Raw genomic sequence first — 24875 nt, 5'->3', positions numbered from 1 at the left:
CTTACTGCTGGCAAATGTCCAATTGTGGAAAACAAGCTCGACGAACTTAAAGCCAGATTCACTTTCCAAAGAAAGCCCATCAATGCCTTTACTTTCTCAGAAGACGAAGAAAATGTGGCATGTCAGCTCTTTGCCTCTTCACCTGCCATTTAGTTGGACGGTGTATGTACCTGGCATCGCACTGGCACTGATGTTGACATAACAAATGGTGGGTAAAACATCTTTGTGCCTTAAGTACAACTCGTGTTGCTGTTGCATATTAGTAGCATGATACAGCTAGTTTTACCTTTCACTGTAACTTTTTTAGATAATTTACCCTTCCTGGGTAATCTGGGGTGAAAAACAAAGAGCTGGACAAACGCAACTGGTCAGACAGAATCTGCAGGGAGAGAAAGTGGGCAAGAAATTCTGACACCCACATCCCTTCTAAAAATATTGGCAAAATTATCCCTCATTAATAAGGTATAGACTTGCTGAGAATTTAAAATGTGAATTTCGAGACAATCCCGAGGTGATTTGAGAGTTCCTTCTCCCTCCTTCTCTAGTTGCTCCTGTTTCTAATCACTCCCTGTAGTTCTTGCTGAGGTTACGTTTTCACAGTGACCGTTTAAAAAGAATTTCCTGCTCTGCATTTAACAACAGCTTTTACTGTGATTGGTTGAGTTGCATTATAAATAGTGGAGCATTTCCAGGAAGAGGCACCGACCCAGCTTCACACTACTGGGGACAGAACAAGACAGAATCCGAACAGCGGAAAGGTGAGAACTTCAACACTTGTCAGACAGATCAGGCAGTGAAAGAAAATATAAAGTGTTAAACAGCGAAAAGTCCCATTTAAATCCCTGGCACCGACAGGAGAGGGATCTCTGCCAGAGAGTGGGGTGGGGGCAGAGATGAAGGTCAGACACGAGGTGACGGTGGTGGGTAAGGATGTACTGCACCCTTGGGTGCTCCCGCAGCCTGTTCGGGAAAGGGAGACAGAGACAGAATCAGAGACAAGATGCAGTGTTGGAGGATTCGATTATTCCGCATCCAGTTAGGATTGTGAGTGAATGAGACCCGGGGGGGCGGGGGGTGGATGTTTTCTGTTAGCCGCCGCACAGGTCGGTAACCTGATGTTCTGAGTTGTTAAAACGCTACAGGGAGTAGGAGGGCAACAACTGTTCTCACCGTGAGAATAAATAATCTGGATACAGATAAACTAGAATTCCAGGACAGTTTGTGTAGTATTTGCTGAACTGCTCCCTGTGCCACTTTCAAAAGATTCCAGACTGAGGATAAATACACATAACAAAACATGGCTCACAATTTGATATTCGGAATCAGGATATTAATTCTTCAAACAATTTTCTATCAAGGGAGTTTGTAAATATTGAGTAATTTCCATCGTAACAAAATGGGGGCGGGGAGGTATTTTTAAGCAGGATAGGGAGAATAGCGGGAGAGTGAGTAAACTAGAGACTGAATACATAGATTCATACAATCCTACAGTGCAGAAAGCCATTCGGCCCATCGAGTCTGCACCGTCCACAATCCAACCCAGGCCCTATCCCCATAACCTACTTATTAACCCGACTAACCCCCGACACCAAGGAGCAATCTAGCATGGTCAATGTACCTATTCGTGGAGCAGCAGGGTAGATAGCACAGTTAACACTGCTGCTTCACAGCGCCAGGGACCTGGGTTCGATTCCCTGCTTGGTCTGTGTGGAGACTGTGCGTTCTCCCCATGTCTTCATGGGTTTTGTCTGGGTGCTTCGGTTTCCTCCCACATTCTGAGAGACATGCTAGTTAGGTGCATTAGCCATGCTGAATTCTCCCTCAGTGTACCCAAACAGGCACTAGACTGTAGCCATTAGGGGAATTTCACAGTAACTTCATTGCAGTGTTAACGTAAGCCTCACTTGTGACTAATAAGTAAACTTTAACCTGCACATCTTTGGACTGTGGGATGAAACCAGAGCACCCAGAGGAAAGTCATGCAGACATGGGGAGAACGTGCAGACTCCACACGGACAGTGACCCAAGCAGGGAATTGAACCTGGGTCCCTGGCGCCGTAGGCAGCAATGCTAGCAACTGTACCACCGAGCTACCCCAGTTGTTCAGATTGATACAAAAAACACCCACACCAATTGGAGAGAACATTGAGACGTACCTGTGATAATATGAACTAAAGTTGGCCAAGTCTAACTGCAATAGTGAGAGAGAAATAATGAGACTCTGAGAAGGACTGATAAAGTGGAAATTATTAACATAATTAAGAATTGCTGTTAAGATCCTAATCAGTGAGTTACATATCTTCAAATTAATAAGTGTTTAGAGACCAGACTAGAAAAGACAGTAGGACTAGGGGGCACAGCCTCAAGATAAAGGGGGGGAGTTTTAAAACGGAGTTGAGGAGGAACTTCTTCACTCAAAGGGTGGTGAATCTCTGGAATTCTCTACCCATTGAAGTGGTGGAGGCTGCCTCGCTAAATATTTTCAAGAAGCGGGTTGATGGGTTTTTGATAAGAGAGGGGAATAAGGGTTATGGGGAGAGGGCCGGAAAGTGGAACTGAGCCACGACAGATCAGCCATGATCTTATTGAATGGCAGGGCAGGCTCGAAGGGCCAGATGGCCTACTCCTGCTCCTATTTCTTATGTTCTTATTTCTTATGTTCTTAAAATGAGGTGGGGTGACAGTCTATCTAAAACTCAAATCTTAGAACATGTAAGAGGGAAGACACAAGAAAAAAGAACAGGTTCAACATGGAATCATTTTGGACAGAATTAATAGATGAAAACTGAGGTCAACGATCATTGGGATAAACAATACACCCCCCAGGGCAGTGTGAAAGCCTTGATTGTGAATAGTGGGATGTATTAAGGAAGATGCCCTGTAACAAAGCAACTATAATATTTTGTATAATTTCCTGTGATATTTTAACAGCCTAATGTTACAAGTCAGGTCGTATACTCCAAGGTATTCTATGAAGCTCGCCTGAACTGTAATGTTTTATGTTGAATTTGGTGAGGATGAGCACGGGAGGTTTCACTTCAGGTCTGATTCAACTGACCCACGAGGAATTTTTATCAAAAACAAAGTTTAATTAAGAATATTGTTGACATGTATAGTAAGACAATTAGCAAGAACTTTTTAACAATTACAACCAAGAAACACAACATTACAACAATGTATAATTCTTTAGGAAATATCACTAAGCCAATATCCAAAACCCTCCAAATAAGCACAATACAGCACAGGTTAGTGCTCACTCACTAGAGGAATCCCGCCTTCTGGGCTCAATGCTGAAAATCCCTTCTGAAGAAACTCACAGGAGATTGTAGTTGAACCTGTTTCCCAAAACACAGCTTCTTAAACAGAAGAACAGAACGAGAGAGAATCTGTTTCCTAGCTTGCTGCTAAACTGCTTCCCAGAATGAAATTCCCCAAAATGAAACTGAAAGCCCAAACTAACATACCCCTATCACCTGACTGCCATGGCTTAGCTCCACACCAATGACATCACTCAAGCTGCAAGCTGCATGGCTTTAAAAAGAAACTTCTCTTAAAGACACACTCACATGACACTCGTAATGCCAATAGTTACAGCATGTATATTGTATTTCTCTGCAATGATCCTATAACTATTTCAGTTAACAGGATGGCACCAAACACAGAAATGGAATCTCCAATGCTTCTGATTGAGAACTCAGTAGAAGGGAGACTGTCTTTGTGCCAAAAGGCTGTGGAGGTGTTAAAGAGCATTGACCAGCCTTTGGTTGTTGTGGCGATTGTTGGAAAATACCGCACAGGAAAATCATTTCTGCTAAACCAACTTGCAGGAAAACAGAAAGGTAAGTGTGAGACTGTGGGAGAATTGACACCTCCTGCCCATTGTGGAGGCTGATGACTGATAGTATGAGCTGAGAACTGAAGGAATGTTGGGAAGTACAGATGGGGGTGGGTGGTCCTGCAGCAAATGGGAAGGAGCTTTTATGATGTTAGAATGTCCGATTCTGCACTCGGTCAGTGTGAACAATGACCTCTCCCTAAGAGCCCAGAATTTCCTCCTTGGCTCAGAATTTGGCCAATGTGGATGGACCGGAACTTTATGTGTTGCAGAGAAATATTGGGAGCCACAATGTGACTGTCTCCCTCTAGAAATGTTACCACTCAACCAAAGACTCAATGGGATCATGTGATACTTCAATAATGCATTTATTAACTCATCATGGCAAATATCTACTTTTGGTTTGTCTTCATTGAGTAAAAGATTTTGTTGAGGAATATCAATGTTTACAGGCAAGTGAAACTTTTGTTTTCAGATTAATCTGCAAGGTGTAATCTTTAAAAGGCTGTCAGTCCTTCACTTCTGCATGTGACAGCCTAGGCTCCCCGTATAAATACTGGCAGTGGTCTCAGGGACAACACCTTCTAACAAAAAGACCAGACTATTATTAACTGAGTCAAACTGTCAGGAATGTTACGCTAAATACCAGCTAGAAAATAATTCTCACACATCTTATAATTTATCCTAATTCACCAGGATTTCCTCTTGGAGGAACTGTACAGTCAGCGACCAAGGGAATCTGGCTATGGTGTCGCCCACATCCACGGATGACTGATCACTGCTTGGTGCTGTTGGACACTGAAGGTCTTGGAGATGTGGAAAAGGTAGAAATGTTTACTTTTCACAGTAATATGGAGAACAATATTTACACGTACACTGTTTTCTGAATAAATGCACATCTATTCAGTTGTCGCAATTCAGCAGTAAGAAGTTTCACAACACCAGGTTAAAGTCCAACCTATTTACTTGATAGTAAACCGATAGGTTTTTGGGGTTTGCCCCTTTGCAGGTGAGTGGAGAGTTCTGGTCTCAGACAGAGCATATAACAGCTCACACAGTTTACAGAATACTGATTAGAATGCGAGTCTTTACAGCTGATCTGGGCACGGGCATTCGGCCTCTGATCTTTGGGTAAGCGTTCTCCAAGGCAGCCTTCACGACACACGACAGCGCAGAGTCGCTGAGCAGAGACTGATAGCCAAGTTCTGCACACATGAGGACAGTCTCAACTGGGATCTTGGATTCATGTTGCACTATCTGTAACCCCCACGACTTGCCTGGGTTTGCAAAACCTCACTTACTGTACTGTCCGGAGACAATACACATCTCTTTAACCTATGCCTAATGCCCTTTCCACTCATGTTGTCTGCATCTTTAAGACTTGAATAGCATGTTAGCTGTGAAGACTCACATTCTAATCAGTATTCTGTAAACTGTGTGTGCTGTTATATGCTCTGTCTGAGACCAGAACTCTCCATTCACCTGATGAAGGGGCAAACCCCGAAAGCTTGTGGGTTTAGAACATAGAACATAGAACACTACAGCACAAACAGGCCCTTCAGCCCACAAGTTGTGCCGTTCACATCTATACTTACCAAGCCAGAGAACTATCTGTAACTTTCAATGCCATTAGATCCCATATACTCATCCAGAAGTCTTTTAAAAGACCCCAGCGAGTTCGCTTCTACCACCACCGACGGCAGCCGATTCCACTCACTCACCACCCTCTGAGTGAAAAACGTACCCCTAACATCTCCTCTGTACTTGCTTCCCAGCACCATAAACCTGTGTCCTCTCGTAGCGACCATTTCAGCCCTGGGAAATAGCCTCCGAGAATCCACCTATCTATTCCTTTCAACATTTTATTAACCTCTATCAGGTCGCCTCTCAACCTTCGAAGAGATCTAGCTCCCTCAACCTGTCTTCATAAGGCATGCCTGCCAATCCAGGCAACATCCTTGTAAATCTCCTCTGCACCCTCTCAATAGCTTCCACATCCTTCCTGTAGTGAGGCGGCCAGAACTGTGCACAGTACTCCAAGTGGGGTCTGACTATCAAATAAATTGGTTGGACTTTAACCTGGTGTTGTGAGACTTCTTACTGTGTTTACCCCTGTCCAATGCCGGCATCTCCACAACAATTCAACAGTCGCAGGATAAGAGGCAATCATTGAGGGCTGAAGTGAGGGGAAATCACTTCACTCAGGGGGCTGTGAAGCTTTATCTTATCCCAGAGAGTTGTGGCTGTTCCGTGGTTGAACCCATTTAAGAACCCCCCCACCACCCCACCACCCCACCTTACCCCCCCCTTCCCCCCACCAACACACACACATACAGCCTATTGCAAATAAGACCGTATATTTCCAAAGGTGAGTAAATCCTGTCCCCAAGAATCTTCTCCAATAATTTCCCTCCCACGGACGTAAGGCTCACCAGCCTGTAATTTCCCGGATTATTCCTGTTGCCCTTCTTAATCAAAGGAACTAGATTGGCTAATCTCCAGTCCTCTGGGAACTCTACTGAAGAGGATAGAAAGATTTCCTACAAGGTCTCAGCAATTTCCTCCCTCACCTCAATCAGTATTCTGGGACAGATCCCATTAGATCCTGGGGAACTGTCTATCTAAATACTTTATAGAATACCCAACACCTCCTCTGTTTTTATATTGACATGCCCTAGAATATCAACATCCAATGAATGGAAAATACTTCTTATGATGACATTACTGTCCCCACGGCATGAGAGGTTCTGGTATCAGTGAAAGCCTTTCATATTTCTTCTCTCTTGTGGTGTCTGTAAATGTAAACGCTGGAACTGGGGTGAACAGACAGTCCTTGTGATGCAGACGCTGGGAAATCTGCCCAATATTTGGCCTGTTTGTTTCATACCCTCAGCCTGAGATCAGACACATTTTCACAGCTTGGGAGGAGACAGGGACATGCAATGGAACATCACCAAGACAAGTTTCAGCTCTGCCCAAACACAACTCTCGACCTCGTCTGCCCAGGAATTGGTGGGAAGGGTTTGAGAAATCAATCTTCATCATCTTCCTCCACTCTCATAATTACTGATCGTGAAACTGAAACTGAAATACAAACAGCAACCCATTTCACTCATTAATTTTCCATTTAAATATCAGGAATTCATCTCTGGGGTGCCTTATCTTCACTTTCAGAGTTTTATTTGAAACATTGGATTGTAATTGATTAAATAAACCATGATGATTAATATCAGTCACTGTTTATCTCTGTATTGTAGGGTGATGAAAGCAATGACAACAAACTTTTCACATTAGCCATTCTGCTGAGCAGTATGTTAGTGTACAACAGCAAGGGAACAATCGACCAACAGGCACTGCAGGACATCGAGTATCCTTCACATGAGATTCTCCATTCCCTTTATCAGAAAATAACAATTGATTGCATTTAACTCAAAATGACACTGTAAAACTCTGGAGCGGTTAACAATGAGGAGATCTTGTGATGCAGCTTACAGTGTCCCTGCCTCTGACCCTGTCTCTGGACAAATGTGAGGGAATGCATTTTGGAAGGTCTAATACAGATAGGAAATATACAGTAAATGGCAGAACCCTTAAGAGTATTGATAGGCAGAGGGATCTGGGTGTACAGGTACACAAGTAATTGAAAGTGGCAATGCAGGTGGAAGAGGTGGTCAAGAAGGCAAGCAACATCTTGCCTTCATCGCTCGGGCCATTGAGATTAAAAATTGGCAAATCATGTTGCAGTTTTATGGAACCTTAGTTTGGCTGCACTAGGAATATAGTGTTCAATCCAGGTCGCTACACAATCAGAGGGATGTAGAAGCTTTGGAGAGGGTACAGAAAAGCTTTACCAGTATGTTGCCTGGTATGGGAGGGTATTAGCTATGAGGAGAGGTTGGAGAAACTTGGTTTGTTCCTACTGGAATGACAGAAGTCCAGGGGCAACCTGATATAAGTCTACAAGATTACGAAGGGCATGGACAGAATGGATAGTCAGAAGCTTTTTCCCAGGGAGGAGTCAATTACGAGGGGACATGGGTTTAAGTTGTGAGGGACAAGGTCTAAAGGAGATATACAAAGCAAGTTTTTCACACGGAGGATGGTGGGTGCCTGAAAAAAAGTTGAAGTTTATTTATTAGTCACAAGTAAGGCTTACATTAACACTGGAATGAAGTTATTATGAAATTCCCCTAGTCACCGCACTCCGACACCTATTCAGGTCAATGCACTTAATCAGCATGTCTTTCAGAATGTGGAAGGAAACCAAAGTCAAAAGGGAAGTGTGAAAATCAGTGTCAGAATTGAATTGTAATGTTACAACAAAATCTCAGTGAATCGTTAGAATGTTGCACAATTCAGAAAATAGATATTTACTTGTGAAACAAAGTTTCTTCATTACATTAACACTGCAATTAAGTTATTGTGAAAATCCCCTAGTCACCACATTCCGGCACCTGTTTGGGTACACTGAGGGAGAATTTAGCACGGTCGATGAACCTAATCAGCATGTCTTTTGGACTGTGGGAGGAAACCCACGCAGACACGGGGAGAATGTGCAGACTCCGCACAGACAGTGACCCAAGCTGGGAATTAAACCTGGGACCTTGGCGCTGTGAGGCAGCAGTGCTAACCATTGTGCCACTGTGCTGCCCCAGCACAATACATGACAGCAGAGGATTGATGTCAGTGTCTTGAGGTGGGAAGAGACAGAAACCAGTCCCTGTTTCTGATAAAGGTAAAGCTCGCGGTGCCTTTTCAGGTGAAGTAGCTGAGTCATGTTGCAGGAACACAAACAATGGTTACCCACAGGTAATTTGGAATTGCATTTTCTTATGAGGAGAGGTTGAGTAGGTTGGGCTTGTGCTCAGTGGAGTTGAGAATGAGTGTAGCCTTATTGAGAGTAACACAATGGGTCAGCACTGCTGTCTCACAGCGCCAGGAATCTGGGTTTGATTCCCAGCTTGGGTCACTGTCTGTGTAGAGCCTGCACCTTCTCTCCATGTCTGCGTGGATTTCCTCCGGATGCTCCAGTTTCCTTCCACATTCTGAAAGACATGCTGGTTTGGCACATTGGCCATGCTAACTTCCCCCTCAGAGTATCGGAATAGGCACCGGAGTGTGGCTACTAGGGGATTTTTATAGCATTGTTGATGTAAGCCTACTTGTGACACTAATACATAAACTTAAAACTTAGAAAAAGCTTGTTGGAAGCCTAGCAGACATTATCAATATTCGATAAGAAGGTGGACAATTGGTCCACAGAATATGTCGTGGAATTTGAAAAGAGTAAAGAAATTCACTTTAGGAATCCTAGAGACTCAATTTGTATTCAAATGATTTGATTGTGCACAAATCTCACATATGCATAGACTTTAGGTTTTGACAGGTGTTAAATATCAAGTTTCAGTTATTAAGCATTGTATCAATAGCCTCCACCTGTACGTATTTCAATTGATGCAATTGCACTCATAAAACCATCTTTCCATTGTTCCTATTTTCAATATTACTCTTTGTTACAGCATGAGATCTACATGTGCAATAACTGTGATCACCTAATTCTTAGTTACTCTGCTTAACAGTCGATCAGTTATGTGACACAACTGACCAACATCATTCGAACCAAGTCTGAAACAGAAAATAGCGAAGGAAAAGACTTCATGGAATATTTTCCTGGTTTTGTCTGGGTTGTGCGAGATTTTACTCTGGAGCTGAAAATTGACAAGAAAAGTATAACAGCAGATGAATATTTGGAGAATGCCCTTAAACTGAAACCTGGTAAGGAAGTGAAACAATTGATAAAACTCATGGGTAATCAAGTGGTATGCAAATTTAATAAATGATGTTAATCTTCATTGGGCATGTTGCACAATCCTATTGGGCAAAAGCAAGATTGAGAAACATCAGCAATGATTGGAGCCTCACATGATCCAGTTGACGTCATCATCAATGGGCTTCCTGAAGCAGGTTCTGGCTCTGATCTTCTTTCTTTACAATCCTGTCTGTTTCCTCTCTCAGTTTTCTGTACAATCCCACTCTTTTTGGGTTGTGCAGAAACATCTCCCTTTAGTTTTTTCACTTCCATTCATCCTTCTATCATCACTTCAACACCTGATCCCCAATCCCATGTGCAACCCAATTCCTTTGCCCTTTCTGATATCAACCAATATTGGGTCCTCTTGTTTCAGTGCTTTTCTTATCTATTTAGTTTACTTTCTCCGTGTATCTCCAAATGCACAACTCATTGGATGCCTGACCTTCTTAACGTCAGTGTGCAAATTTCAGCTTCATACTTTATCAGGTTCATTCAAACTCATCGCTGATCTTTTTTTCAATTTTGTGTTCAGTTGTCCAGCCAATATCCTCGTCCTTTATAATCCGTTTTAATCCTGCCTATTCTTCTCTTTAGCAAATCAGCCGTTTTCAATCAATACATTTTCCTGATATTTCTATTGTCTCACTTCATCTGAGCCCCATCCAAAGATGTGTGGGTTCGGTTGATTGGCCGTGCTAAATTAATTCTGGTTTCAAGAGAGTTATTAGGGTAAAAATAAGGAGTTACGGGCATAAGGCCTGGGTGGGATTATGGTTGGTGCAGACTCGATGGGCCGAATGCCTCCTTCTGCGCTGTAGGGATTCTATAATGAACTGTTCCTCTTTTGTTATAATTCTTTTGTTTACCAGTTTCCGAGATATCCTTTAGATTAGACTTTGATCTTGTTCACATTGATCTGTTTACATTAATTCACTGAATCTGAATGTTGAAAGTGTTGGCTCAATCCTTAGGCAAAACCTGTCGGGAGCCAGATGTGTCACAATGAAAATCAGGAACCTGTAACTTACCATCACTATTAAAGTAATAAACCAGATGAACTTCCCCTTGACAGTTAGAATTCTGCCCCATTGCATTTCCCATTCAGCACTGATCTGTATGAACAATAAGTGATCTTTATTTCTGTTACAGGTTCAGATGAGAAAGCCAAGAAGTTTAATTTGCCCAAACAGTGTATCAGATATTACTTTCGCTCCAGGAATTGCTTTGTGTTTGATTGCCCTGGAAATAAAAACGTTCTTCAGAACATAGAAACAGCCAAAGAGAGTGAGATGGAACAAGGTTTTGTTCAAGAGTGCAATAAATTCTGTGACTTCATTTACACAAAGGCAGAGGAGAAAACAGTTCCTAACTGTGGGAACAAGAAGGTGACTGGTGAAAGTAAGTCCTTTTGAATTCTGTGTACAGATTGGAAATACACAAACCAGCCTAAACCATCAAAGCTGCTCAATAAGTAAAAAATACAGACAGTTCAAAAGCAGGACAGAATATCCACCATACAATTTGTTTGGGTTGATTTTGAGATTTTGCTATTGGTTGGTGTACTTGAAGCAGTTTCCTGGCTCTGGTCTCAGTAACAATCACAAGCTTCAAGGAAATCATTGACACAATTTAAGGTGCATGAAAATATTGCCTGATTCATCTTTTGTTTTACGCCCTCAATTTCTCGAGCTCCACCTCCAGCAGCACCTTACCGTTAACAAATGGCCTCCTATTTCAGATACATCCACCTAAATCCTTTCAACTTCATGTAACTGATTCATTGACAAGTGATTGATATCAGAGTGAAGACAGTAATTGCAGAGGTGCAATCAAGGAGGAAATAGCGAGGCATCTTGAGGGGAATTGCTTGATAGAGCAGATGCAGCACGGTTTCATTAAGGGGAAGTCGTGTCTGACAAATTTATTGGAGTTCTATGAGGATGTGTCGAGGGCGGTGGGTAGAGGAGAGCCAGTGGATGTGGTCTTTCTTGATTTTCAGAAGGCGTTTGACAAGGTACCTCACAAGAGGTTATTGCAGAAGGTCAGGGGGCATGGAGTTGAGGGTAGGGTGTTAGCGTGGATCGAGGATTGGCTGTCAAATAGGAGGCAGAGAGTGGGGGTCAACGGGTGCTATTCGGATTGGCGGTTGGTGACGAGTGGAGTGCCCCAGGGGTTGGTGCTGGGGCCTCAGCTATTTACCATTTATATAGATGATCTGGAGGAGGGAACCGAGTGTATGGTGTCGAAATTTGCTGATGACACCAAGATTGGTGGAACGGCAAATTGCGCAGAGGGTGTGGAGAGTCTGCAGAAGGATCGAGATAGGCTGGGCGAATGGGCCAGGAACTGGCAAATGGAATTTAATATTGGCAAGTGCGAGGTAGTCCACTTTGGTAGGAATAATGGTAGGAAGGACTCTTACTTACGTGATGAAAAACGGCAGCAGGCGATGGTGCAGAGGGACCTGGGGGTCCTTGTGCACAAATTACAAAAACCCAGTCTGCAGGTGCAGCAGGTAGTCAGGAAGGCTAATGGGATGCTGGCCTTCATAGCGAGGGGGATTGAATATAAAAGTAGGGAGGTCTTGCTGCAGCTGTATAGGGCATTGGTGAGGCTGCAGCTGGAGTGCTGTGTGCAGTTTTGGGCGCCGCACCTGCGCAAGGATATTTTGGCCTTGGAGGGAGTGCAGAGGAGGTTTACTAGGCTGACACCGGAGTTGAGGGGGTTGAGCTATGAGGAGAGGCTGAATAAACTAGGCTTGTACTCGTTAGAGTTTAGAAGAATGAGGGGAGATCTCATTGAGACGTATAAGATGATGAATGGGATGGATAGGATAGAGGTGGAGAGGCTCTTCCTGCTCAGAAAGGACAGTAGGACTAGGGGGCACAGCCTCAAGATAAAGTGGGGCGCGGTTTAGAACGGAGTTGAGGAGGAACTTCTTCACTCAAAGGGTGGTGAATCTCTGGAATTCTCTGCCCGTTGAAGTGGTGGAGGCTGCCTCGCTAAATATTTTTAAGATGCGGGTTGATAGGTTTTTGATAGGCAAGGGGATTAAGGGTTATGGGGAGAGGGCGGGAAAGTGGAACTGAGCCATGACAGATCAGCCATGATCTTATTGAATGGCGGGGCAGGCTCGAAGGGCTGGATGGCCTACTCCTGCTCTTATGTTCTTATGTGCTGGCCACAATCTTCCAGTATCGGGGTGGGGGTGGGGTGTTGGTGGGGCGGCGGGGTGGTGGTAGTGGGGGGAGGCAGGGGAGCACACAGTGGTTTGCACTGCTGCCTCACAGAGCCAGGGACAGAGGTTCGATTCTGGTCTCCGGTGACTGTCTGGACTTTGCACATTCTCCCTGTAACTGCATTAGGTTGTGTGGATTGGCCATGCTAAATTACCCCTTAGTGTCCAGAGATGTGCAGGTGAGGTGGATTGGCCATGGTAAATGCGTAGCGTTGCGGGGATAGGGTATGAGGGTGTGGGGGGTAATATTCTCTTTTAGCGAGTTGGTTCAGACCTGATGGGCTGATTGGCCTCATTCTGCATTGTCGGTGATCTATGGCAAAAGGGTGGTTCCAAAATACTGGATCACAGATGTTAGGATAAGCTCAGATCAGGGGAAAAGGTTAAATCTGGCAGTTGCAGTCAGTCAGTTTAGCCTCTGTGAGGTGAGAAATCTTTTCAAAATTATAATCTGGGAAAAAATTAACAGCCATTGAGGATAGGTGTGGGCTAGCAAAGAACAGATTTATTAAAGGCAAATCATGTTTGATTAATCCAGTTCAGCTTTCTGCTGGGAGCACGAAAGGTGGATGAGAGCACAGAGCAATGGGTTTTGTGTATTAATGACCAATGATCTGCTGTCCTTTAGGGAAGGAAGTCTGCTGTCCTTACCTGGTCTGGCCTACATGTGACTCCAGAGCCATAGCAATGTGGTTGACTCTGAAATGCCCCCAAAAGCAAATTGTGTGGAAGGTGTGGAAAGGCTGCAGAGATCTGGATAGGCTGAGTGAGTGGGCAAGGACCTGGCAGATGGAGTAAAATGTGAGCAAATGTGAGGCTATCCAGTTTGGTAGAAATAATAGTAGGAGGGATCATTATTTGAAGGGCGAATAGCAGCAGCATGCTATGGTGCAGAGGGACCTGGGGGTCCTTGTGCATCAGTCGCAAAAACCCAGTCTGCAGGTGCAGCAGGTGATCAAGAAGGCGAATGGAATGTTGGCCTTTATAGCGAGGGGGATAGAATATAAAAGTAGGGAGGTCTTGCTGCAACTGTACAGGGCACTGGTGAGGCCGCAGCTGGAGTACTGTGTGCAGTTTTGGTCGCCGCACTTGCGGAAGGATACATTGGCCTTGGAGGGAGTACAGAGAAGGTTCACGAGGCCGATACCGGAGATGAGGGGGTTAGCCCATGAGGAGAGATTGAGTAGACTGGGTCTGTACTCGTTGGAGATTAGAAGGCTGAGGGGGGATCTTTTAGAGACTTACAAGATAATGAAGGGGATAGATAGGGTAGAGGTAGAGAGATTCTTCCTGCTTAGAAAGGATAGCAGAACGAGAGGGTACAGCCTCAAAATAAAGTGGGGGGTGTGGGGTGCAGTTTAGATCGGAGTTGAGGAGGAACTTCTTCACTCAAAGGGTGGTGAATCTCTGGAATTCTCTGCCCGTTGAAGTAGTGGAGGCTGCCTCGCTGAATATATTTAAGTCACGGGTAGATAGGTTTCTGATAGACAGGGGAATTAAGGGTTATGGGGAGAAAGTGGGGAAGTGGAACTGATCCACTTCAGATCAGCCATGATCTTATTGAATAGTGGGGCGGGCTCGAAGGGCTAGATGGCCTACTCCTGCTCCTATTTCTTATGTTCTTATGTTCTTAAATGGCCCAGCAAGACACTCAGTTCAAGGGCAATTAGGAATGGGCAATAAATGCTCTCCCAGACAGTAACGCCCACACGCCATCAATGAATAACAAAAGTAAAAGGGAAATGTGCCCATGTCAGATGGTTTGTTGCTTTGGCAAGGACCTCTTGTTAACAGAATCAAAATCTGTGTGATAAAAGAAGCAGTATGGAGACAAAATTGGCCAATGGATAGAAAATGGAAACTGTGAATGACTATTTTTTTCAGACAGGAGGGAGGTGGGATTACCCAAATTCAGTTCCTGAGCCCCAGTTGTCTCTGATGTTGATCACTTAGACTTGGGTATGCAGAGCAAAATTTAAAATTTGAAGATAGAGCGAAATTTGGAAGTGTTGTTTATGATTAAACAATGAGGAATTCAGTTATAGACCTCAGGAGGCTTTGGTCAGAATGATGAAATGGATAATCCATGGCAGATGAAATCTAACACAGAAAAACGTGATAAAGCTCTGGTAGGAAAAATGTGGAGAACCAAACGGGACAATTGGCACGTTAACAGCCTTCTGAATTTGTTCTGTCACATTCAAAAATGTGTTTATATTAACCCTGAAGCCTCTCTGTTCCAGAACTGCCTTTAAAATTGTACCAGCTCAGCTTCCCTTCCTACAACATGTATCACTCAACACTTCTCTGGACTAATTTTCATTTTTATTCATTTGTGGGACATGGTTATCGCTGCCTGGCCAGCATTTATTGCCCATCCCTCGTTGCCTTTGGAGGACAGTTGAGAGTCAACCACATTGCTGTGGCTCTGGAGGCCAGAGCCAGACCAGCTAAGGACAACAGATTTCCTTCCCTAAAGGACATGAGTGAATCAGATGGGCTTTTCTGACACTTGACAATGGTTTCATGGTCATCAGTAGATTCTTAATTCCAGATATTTTTTATGGAATTCAAATTCCACCATCTGCCGTGGTGGGATTCGAACCCGGGTTCCCAAAGTATCAGCTGAATTTTTGGATTGACAGTCTATCGATAATACCACTCGGCCTTTTCCTCCCCTTTGCCACATGTCTGCCAATTTCATCAGTCTGTTTACATCCTCCTGAACTCTTTATTGTATTTCTGAGTTGTGAAGAAAGGCCATCAACAGAAAATGTCACCCTGATGTTTCTACCCCAACATATCTCCCTGAAGATGCTGAGTGTTTCCAGCATTTACTGTTTGTAATTTAGATTTTCAGCATCTGAAAAACATTGTTTTTAATTTTAATTTCTCAATGTGATATTTTTATTGGTTTCTCTAGTGTTTGCACATCTTGTGACGATGTATGTTGACATAATTGGCAGCGGAAAGCTTGCCGTTCTTGACAAAGTTGTGGAGAATTTGGCTGAAGCAGAGAATGAGAAAGCGGTGAATGAAGCTAAGAAACACTATGAAGTGAATATGAATCAGATGGTGGTTCTCCCAACAGAAACTGCTACGGAACTGAATAACATTCATGAAAAGTGTCAAAAAGATGCATTTGACATTTTCCTGAAACGTGCTTTAGGGAGCAGTGAGAAATACAAAGACAGGCTGGAGGTTTGTATCAGCTGAACAAATGTAACACATCAACTTTACTGCCAACTTTTCTTTCTAGAATAATGACCAGAATTGCACACAGTATTCCAGGTGTGACCTTACTAATGTCTTGTACAACTTCAACAAGACATACCAATGTATTTAAGAGAGAGATGATGCAAAAAGTATTTTTGGAGGGTTGTGGGTCTTGGAACTCTCTTCCTAGAACGGTGGTGGGAGCAGAGTCTTTGAATATTTCTGAGGTGAAGTGGATAGGTTCTTGGTAAATGAAAGGGCGATAGGATATCAGCAGTGGCAGGATACAGATTTTGAGATTAACATTAGATCGGTCACGATCTTATTCAATGGCCAAGCAGACTTAATGGGCTGAATGGCCTCATCCTGGCCCACATTTGCATGTTTGTAGCCTAATTAACTTCTCTTTACATTCACAGGCTGATATTAAGAAAATCTTTGAAGATTATAGTAAAAGAAATGAAGAGAAATCTAAGGAAAAATGCAAAGATTTATTGAAGGAACTATTCAAGGAAATAGACACAAAAATAACAAGTAACAGCTATGCAAAGGCCGGAGGATACACTGAGTATCTGAAAGATCGAAAAGATGCTGTGGAAAGTTATCATTCAAACTCACAAAAAGGAGTTAAGGTAATTGTTAAAAAGAATTTTCAGAAAATCAAAATGATTGTTCTTAATAATATGATGCAGTGTTTGTCTGTTAGGACTTTTTAGACTGATCATCTTAAATAATGTACCTGATGTGGGTTTATTTGGTGGGACTCTGATGCCTGAAACAAGAGGAATCAAGTGGACAAGTTCATTCTTCAACACCATTTTCACCTGGGACAGACATGAGTGATAGAAATCTTTTTTTTTGTGTGGTGAGAAATGCATGATAAATTTGTAAAAGCCTTGGCCTGCAAATTCTTTTGGAGTTGCAGTTGAGTTGGATTACCACTCCACTCTTAGTTCCATTCTGGAAAGTGAATACGCTCCTATCTTGCCAGAACTTCCAGCTCAGGGCCAGGTGAGGTCACTCTAGTGCAGAGGGCTCCTTGAGCCCTACGCTCAAGTCCAGTCGAGTCGAAGGTAAGGAAGCCACGCCCTGATTTTTACAGCAGTGGCTGCCATAAAGCAAGCAGGTTTAATGTTTTAAATTCAGTGGGCAGGGATCTGGGGGTGAGATTTGGGGTAGTCTGGGGTTAGCACTGCTCTTTTGGAAGGGCGTGAAGGCACAGCCTTTTTGAAGTCATGTTAAGATTTTTTATCTGTTTACTCAATAGGCGACAGAAATTCTTAAAGAGTTTCTAGATCAGAGAATGACTGAATCGGAGTGCATTCGACAGGTGGATCAGGGACTCACAGAGCAACAAAGGAGAATGGAAGGCAAGTAATTTTCTCCAAGCATGTTAATTCACCTGGCCGGGAATTTCCTTTGAGCTGTTCTCACTCTGGTTCCATAACTTTACCAGGCGTTTTTCAAACTTAATCCCTGTGACATGTGTACATATCACACTGCTATTGGCTCCTAATCCAGTTGACATAAATTCTAATAAACACTGAGAAGAAAACTTCATATCCAGCGGTGTATCCCCATAACTACTATTACACTGGTAGAATATGCAGCATTAAGTATCCTGCTGGATCAAGTCCCCGTTTTAGTGTCAGCATTCAGAAAATATAGAGTTCAAACCCCAGTCCAGCCTATCCCAGAACCCTTGCATTAAATTCTGGATTGGTATCCAGTGCAATGTGATTGGTGTTGTTTGTGGATCTTTTTCTGATGTTCCATCTTTTAGTGTATTTACTAATTTGTTCCCTTCAAGTAGCCAGACAGAGCCATAGATTATTTCACAATAGTGATTCATTCTATAGCAATAGAATCCTGGAAGATCATCTGTGACTCGTTAGAGTACAGAACTGAGGAACACACAAGCAGATTACAAGTTATTAACATGTACCAATCTAGGTATAGGAGTTATCTCTATCCCATTACAACTATTGATTTAGATTACATCATGCATAAGTTACAAATGTTAAACACCAATCGCTACCATCGAACACTGGCTTAATTATAATATCCAATCAGCATGAAGATTTAGTCATGTTAGCTTCCCTAATTCATCATTGTTACAAGTTATCATTGATGTCCCAGCTTGTGTTTGTGTTTATGGAAAGCAATAACTTCCCAGATGTCTGACTTAATCAATTCTCTCAGACTAAAACCCATCTGGTTCAGTAATGTCCTTAAGGGAAGGGCAACTAATGATGGGCAATAATTGTTGACCAGACAGTGATGCCCATGTTTCACGATTGAATAAAAACTAAGGGCCTTGATGCTCATTTGGTCAACTTTAATAAAGACCTCTGGTTTCTTTCTTAGCAGCTTCTGTGAATTTTAAGCTTATGTGATTATTAACCCTTTCATGTGTGTAAGAACTTAAAAAACATACAGGTAAGATCATAGCTGTTTAGAACAAAGAACAAAGAACAACACAGCACGGGAAACAGGCCCTTCGGCCCAACGAGCCCGCGCTGCCGTCCCACTGTCTCAGTGACCTATTCATGATTTTAGTCTATACCTAACGTGCAAGGATCAGGGAGGTCCAATTTAGGGACAATTTAGTACCCAATCAATCAGCCTAAAAGCACATCTTTGGGGGGATGTTGTATGTTTTATATTAAGTAGGTCTCCTGAAGAGGTTCTTAGTCCTGTATTGCTAAACATAAGTGTTCATTGGTATCAAACAACTAAGTACAAATAAACTGTTATGAGCTAACTCCATGCTTATGTCTGGACAGGCCTCTGTCTGGTCCACAACTCTCTCTAGTCTCAAGTCCTGTAACCCTTTACAAGTCACTGTAGGCGACGCTGTACCCAGTCCCACATTAACCCTTGCTATGCCGGATACCCATATACTACACCTCCCCTAAATTTCTAATGAATGTATTTACATTTTAATTGAGCTTCCCTTCTGCTTCCTCTCAAGTCTCTGAGTTTACAGATTGAGACAGTCAGGAGGTTTGATGAATCTCCCAGATCTCATTCTGGTCACAGTCGGAGGAGTGCATGATGACTTTTCTCCATTGATTGGGGAAAATTCTGTTTACTTGGGGGTTCTGTTTTCTGTTTGTCTTTCTGGTACTTGGTCATTTTCTTCTGATAGGTTCAAGTAGATAGCAGGAGGTTTACCTCAGGGATGAGGAAGAGGCTTCTTCTCTTCATCCTGATCGTAACACTCGGTGAATGGATGACGTGTGACCTTGGCTGACTATTCCCCGTCCAGACAAAGAGGCCTCTCTTTCACTGTCCCTGATTCATACACTGTCCCCTTTCTGTAACTCGGGCAGGTTTCTGGTATGGTACCTGTAATAACTTGGCAATACATTGCAATGTGTTTGGAAGCCTACTGCTCTTTGTAGGTCTGCTCTCAGTCCTGAATATTTTGGTTGTTAATGACTGCCAATCTTGAAGTTGGTTTCTTTGAGAGGAAGTGAACTGAGTTCTCTGCCAATCTGCAGTGCTGTGGGGCTAGCCCACATTGCAATGCGATGGATGTGTGAGTTATTGGATGTGCTGTTGGTAAGGTGTCATTTTCTTCACAGGAGAGTTTTAAGAGTGCAGGTGTCTCCTTCTGTCTTATCATTTGATAGTGGGTATCTTGGGGAGCTGGTATGCTGTTGAAAGCTGTAAGTGTTGGAAAATTGGACAAAGTATTTGCAAACTGTGGGATGTTATCAGATACCACCTGGGCCAGGAGGGTATGGCTCACAAACGTTGAAACCTCTTAACTGAACTGTTCCACACCAATTTAATTCAATTCAGGGCTAATTAGATGTTCCACGCAATGTCCACTTAAAATATGTGATGTCACTGAATTAAACCTATAGATTTCCCCATGACAACGGCACCTCAGTGGGTTCTGTCTTTCACACACATACCCATGATAATGAATGAGGTGTAACTTTGGAATTGTACCTAGTGCAGGAGTTCAGGATTACACAGTACACCAGGGTTTTGAGCTTGTACAGAGTGATATAAATGAGCTCATATAATGATGCAGGAGTTCCAAATTGTTGCATATCCTCCTATTGAATGATGGGACAGAATCGAGGGGCTGAACGGCCGACGGCCAACTCCCATTCCTATTTCCTATGGTCTTAAAAAATACATCCTTGACCAAGCTTTTGTCATGTTTTCTAATATCTCGTCGTATGAGTCAATGTCAAAATTTATTTAATAATGTCACTGTGCATTAGCGCTTTGGGATGTTTGAAAAAGCTAAAGGTGTTATATAAATAAAAATAATTGTTGTTCTTACTGATTTGCCTAAAAGTCATAAATAAAAAGGTAAATTGTGGATAGCCAAGAGGATAGAAGAAACTGTCAGGGAAATTGAAATTTCAGAGAGGGAAAAGGCATGGATAATTAGTGTGGCAAGAGACCCGGTCTAAAACTAAAACAGGCAAAAGTTCGAGAGGAATTAGGACAGGGTTTATGGAGACGAGCATGTGGGAGGCTGGTCAGGAGGCTGCTGGGATAGATAAGAGGGTATAAAGATGAAGTAGCAATGCACAGGTGGAGAGAAATTAATATGGTGAAGTGGTAGGAGCTAGACTAACGCGGTGAGTGGTGAGATTGAGGAGTTGGAGGCTGGTCTTGGGAAGGGGGTGAGGAACATGGCCAGCATTCTAACCTTTGTGACTCCAGTCCTTCACTCTTAATAACAGCCTTTTGAAGCGACTTCACAAACCAATACACTCAGTTGTGTTAAACCACTGCAAATTAGATGATGATTAATTACAATTAGGGCATGCGTTACAATCCTAATCCATCATCTGAATCATGTCACAGGTCACAGAATAATAGAGACATAGAGGTTTACAGCATGGAAACAGGCTATTCGGCCCAACTTGTCCATGCTGCCCTTTTTTCTTAAACCCCAATTGCCCATATCCCTCTACACCCATCTTACCCATGGAACTGTCTAGAACATAGAACACTACAGCACAAACAGGCCCTTCGGCCCACAAGTTGTGCCGATCACATCTATACCTACCAAGCCGTAGATCTATCTGTAACTCCCAATGCCATTAGATCCCATATACTCATCCAGAAGTCTTTTAAAAAACCCCAGCGAGTTCGCCTCGACCACCACCGACGGCAGCCGATTCCACTCACTCACCACCCTCTGAGTGAAAAACTTACCCCTAATATCTCCTCTGTACTTGCTTCCCAGCACCTTTAACCTGTGTTCTCTCATAGCAACCATTTCAGCACTGGGAAATAGCCTCCGAGAATCCACCCTATCTATTCCTCTCAACACTTTATAAACCTCTATCAGGTCGCCTCTCAATCTTCTTCTCTCCAGGGAGAAGTGATCCAGATCCCTCAACCTATCTTCATAAGGCATCCCTCCCAATCCAGGCAACATCCTTGTAAATCTCCTCGGCACCCTCTCAATAGCTTCCACATTCTTCCTGTAGTGAGGCGACCAGAACTGCGCACAGTACTCCAAGTGGGGTCTGACAAGGGTCTTATAAAGTTGCAGCATTACCTCCCAACTCCTAAACTCAATCATAGAACATAGAACATTACAGCGCAGAACAGGCCCTTCGGCCCACGATGTTGTGCCGACCAATTATAAAAGAAATGACCCTCTAACCTAAACCAATCCCTTTCCATCCATAAACCTATCCACAGATCTCTTAAACGCCCCCAAACTAGGCGCATCTACAACTGCAGCAGGCAGGGCATTCCAATCCCTCACCACCCTCTGGGTAAAGAACCTACCTCTGACATCCATCCTATAACTACCATCCCTTAATTTAAAGCTATGCCCCCTCGTGCTAGCTTTCTCCATCCAAGGAAAAAGGCTATCACTGTCCACCCTATCTAAACCTCTAATCATCTTATATGTTTCAATAAGGTCCCCTCTTAGCCGCCTTCTTTCTAACGAAAACAACCCCAAATCCCTCAGCCTCTCCTCATAGGACCTCCCCTCCATACCAGGCAACATCCTGGTAAACCTCCTCTGCACCTTCTCCAATGTCTCCACATCCTTCCTATAATGTGGGGACCAGAACTGCACACAGTACTCCAAGTGCGGACGCACCAGAGTTTTGTACAGTTGCAACATGATGTTGTGGCTCCTAAATTCAATCCCCCTACCAATAAACGCCAAGACACCGTATGCCTTCCTAACTACCTTATCTACTTGATTCCCAACTTTCAGGGATCTATGTACGCATACACCAAGATCCCTCTGTTCATCAACACTATTCAGAGTCTGACCGTTAGCCCTATACTCTACACATCTGTTATTCCTGCCAAAGTGAATTACCTCACACTTTTCCGCATTAAATTCCATCCGCCACCTCTCGGCCCAGCTCTGCAACTTGTCCAAGTCTCCCTGCAAACTATGACACCCCTCTTCACAATCTACCACTCCTCCGACTTTGGTGTCATCAGCAAATTTACTGATCTACCCAACTATACCCTCATCCAGATCATTTATAAAAATTACAAACAGCAGTGACCCCAAAACAGATCCCTGAGGCACACCACTTGTAACCGAACTCCATGACAAATACTTTCTATCAACCACCACCCTCTGTGTCCTATCTGCTAGCCAATTCCTGATCCAATTAGCTAAATCACCCCCAATCCCATACATCTGCATTTTCTGCAGAAGCCTTCCATGGTGCACCTTATCAAACGCCTTACTAAAGTCCATATATACCACGTCAACTGCTTTACCCCCATCCACCTCTTCGGTCACTTTCTCAAAAAACTCAATAAGGTTAGTAAGGCACGACCTACCCTTCACAAAACCGTGCTGACTATCTCCAATCAATACATTACTCTCTAAATAACTATAAATCCTATCCCTAATAATTTTTTCTAAAACTTTGCCCACAACAGAAGTAAGACTCACCGGTCTATAATTCCCGGGGAAGTCTCTGCTCCCCTTCTTAAACAATGGGACAAAATTCGCTATCCTCCAGTCTTCTGGCACTATACCTGTGACCAACGACGACCTGAAGATCAGAGCCAGAGGCTCTGCAATCGCCTCTATTGCCTCCCAGAGAATCCTAGGGTAAATCCCGTCCGGCCCAGGGGACTTATCTATTTTCAAACCCTCAAGAATATCAAGCACATCCTCCTTATCAACTGCAATTAATCCCTCAATTAATGAAGGCCAGTACACCATACGTCTTCTTGACCACATACTCCACCTGCGAGGCCGATTTAAGAGTCCTATGGACCCGGACCCCAAGACCCTTCTGCTCTTCAACACAGCTAAGACTCCTACCCTTGATATTGTACTCCTTCATTCCATTGGACTTGCCAAAATGGACCACTATATGCTTTTTAAAAGACAAAATTGTATCCACCTGCAATACTACCCTGGCACCTTGTTCCAAACACTCACCACCCTCTGCGTGGAAAAAATTGCCCCTCTGGACACTTTTGTGTCTCTCCCCCTTCACCTTAAACCTATTCCCTCGAGTTTGAGACTCCCTTACCTTTGGGATAAGGTAGTGACTATCTAGCTGATCTGTGCTCCTCATTATTTTATAGACCACTATAAGATCACCCCTCAGCCTTCTACACTGCAGAGAAAAATGTCCCAGTCTATCCAGCCTCTCCTTATAACTCAAACCATTAAGTCCCGGTAGCTTCCTAGTAAATCTATTCTGCACTCTTTTTACTTTAATAATATCCTTTCTTTAGTAAGGTGACCAGAACTGTTCACAATATTCCAAGTGCGGCCATACCAAAGTCTTAAGTTCACCTTCATATGTAACTGGGTAGAAGCGTTGTGACATCACTGTGTCGCATATTTAATAAGTTGTGATGAACTTCTCCAATGTTGTTAAAAATCCTCAAGGATTAATCTTTGTAATTTTTACAGCTGAGAAAGAAAAACAGGCCCAGCAGGAGCTGCAAAAAGCTGCAAGTGATCAACAATTACAAATGTTCAATGAGATGATGGAATCGATGGCACGGATCAATGAAGAAAATATGAACAAGATGATGAACAGGATGAGGGAGGAGAGGGAAGCAGCAAGGGAAGAAATAAAGAGACTTAATGAAAAAAGACTTGAAGAGACGGCACGAATGAAAAGGGAAAGTGGTTCTCCATGTATCATACAGTGAAGAACATTAATATGGTGAGGAGGTATGAGTTAGACTAACATGGTGAGTGATGAGGTATTTCAGTTAAAATGGAGAATAATTATTCAAGTAACCACGGTGAATCTGTTTTTCATACTAGCAGCACAATCTTCAGTGGATTTGTAATGAAACTATGATTTGTGTCACACACACGTCTGCTGTAATTTTATACAATACTGTTACTTGCTCTGCTGTCAATTATTTTCAATCAATAAAGCCTGTAACTGAGACGTGTGCCAGTGTTTGAGAGTTGAGGCTGCACACAGACAAATTCTTTTCTTCTCCCGTGGGCTGTGGGTGTCACTGGCAAGGCCAGCATTTGTTGCTCCTCCCTAATTGTCCCTGAACTGACCATTTCAGAGGTGCTGTTCAAGGCAGCTACATCACTGTGGCTCTGGAGTCACGTATACAAGGGACAAAACAAAAGACAAAGAAAAGTACAACAAAGGAACAGGCCCTTCGGCCCTCCAAGCCTACGGCGATCATGATGCCCAAACTAAACTAAAAGCGTATGCACTTGCTGAGTCCACATCCTTCCATTCCCATCCTATTCACGTGTTCGTCTAGTTGTCCCTCAAATGCCACAATTGTACCTGCTCCCACCACCT

General features: G+C 43.3%; 1 protein-coding gene across 1 annotated transcript; it reads left to right on the top strand.

Annotated features, from left to right (window-relative positions):
- Positions 1–730: 730 nt before the first annotated feature.
- Positions 731–24249, top strand: LOC145350484 (guanylate-binding protein 1-like). Its single transcript, XM_080199684.1, has 10 exons — positions 731–758; positions 3639–3839; positions 4532–4659; positions 7093–7202; positions 9423–9610; positions 10797–11045; positions 15809–16086; positions 16521–16733; positions 17369–17471; positions 24005–24249. Exons 2-10 carry the CDS (start codon positions 3647–3649, stop codon positions 24247–24249), a joined length of 1707 nt encoding a protein of 568 aa, XP_080055810.1. The 5' UTR covers positions 731–758; positions 3639–3646.
- The last annotated feature ends 626 nt before the right edge of the window (positions 24250–24875 follow it).

This window comes from Carcharhinus amblyrhynchos, chromosome 12 (genome assembly GCF_965287045.1).
Source record: "Carcharhinus amblyrhynchos chromosome 12, sCarAmb.v2.hapA, whole genome shotgun sequence".
Classification (NCBI taxonomy): domain Eukaryota; kingdom Metazoa; phylum Chordata; class Chondrichthyes; order Carcharhiniformes; family Carcharhinidae; genus Carcharhinus; species Carcharhinus amblyrhynchos.
Note: the sequence above shows the minus strand (reverse complement) of the source record. Positions and strands in the feature narration are given on the sequence as shown.

What these genes read in the sequence shown, in the direction of transcription:
- LOC145350484 (XM_080199684.1), top strand. Translation starts at nt 3,647, where the DNA reads ATGGCACCAAACACAGAAATGGAATCTCCAATGCTTCTGATTGAGAAC. An exon ending in GTCTTGGAGATGTGGAAAAG is followed by an intron (nt 4,660 to 7,092) that starts GTAGAAATGTTT and finishes TCTGTATTGTAG; the next exon opens with GGTGATGAAAGCAATGACAA. An exon ending in CAAGAAGGTGACTGGTGAAA is followed by an intron (nt 11,046 to 15,808) that starts GTAAGTCCTTTT and finishes TGGTTTCTCTAG; the next exon opens with TGTTTGCACATCTTGTGACG.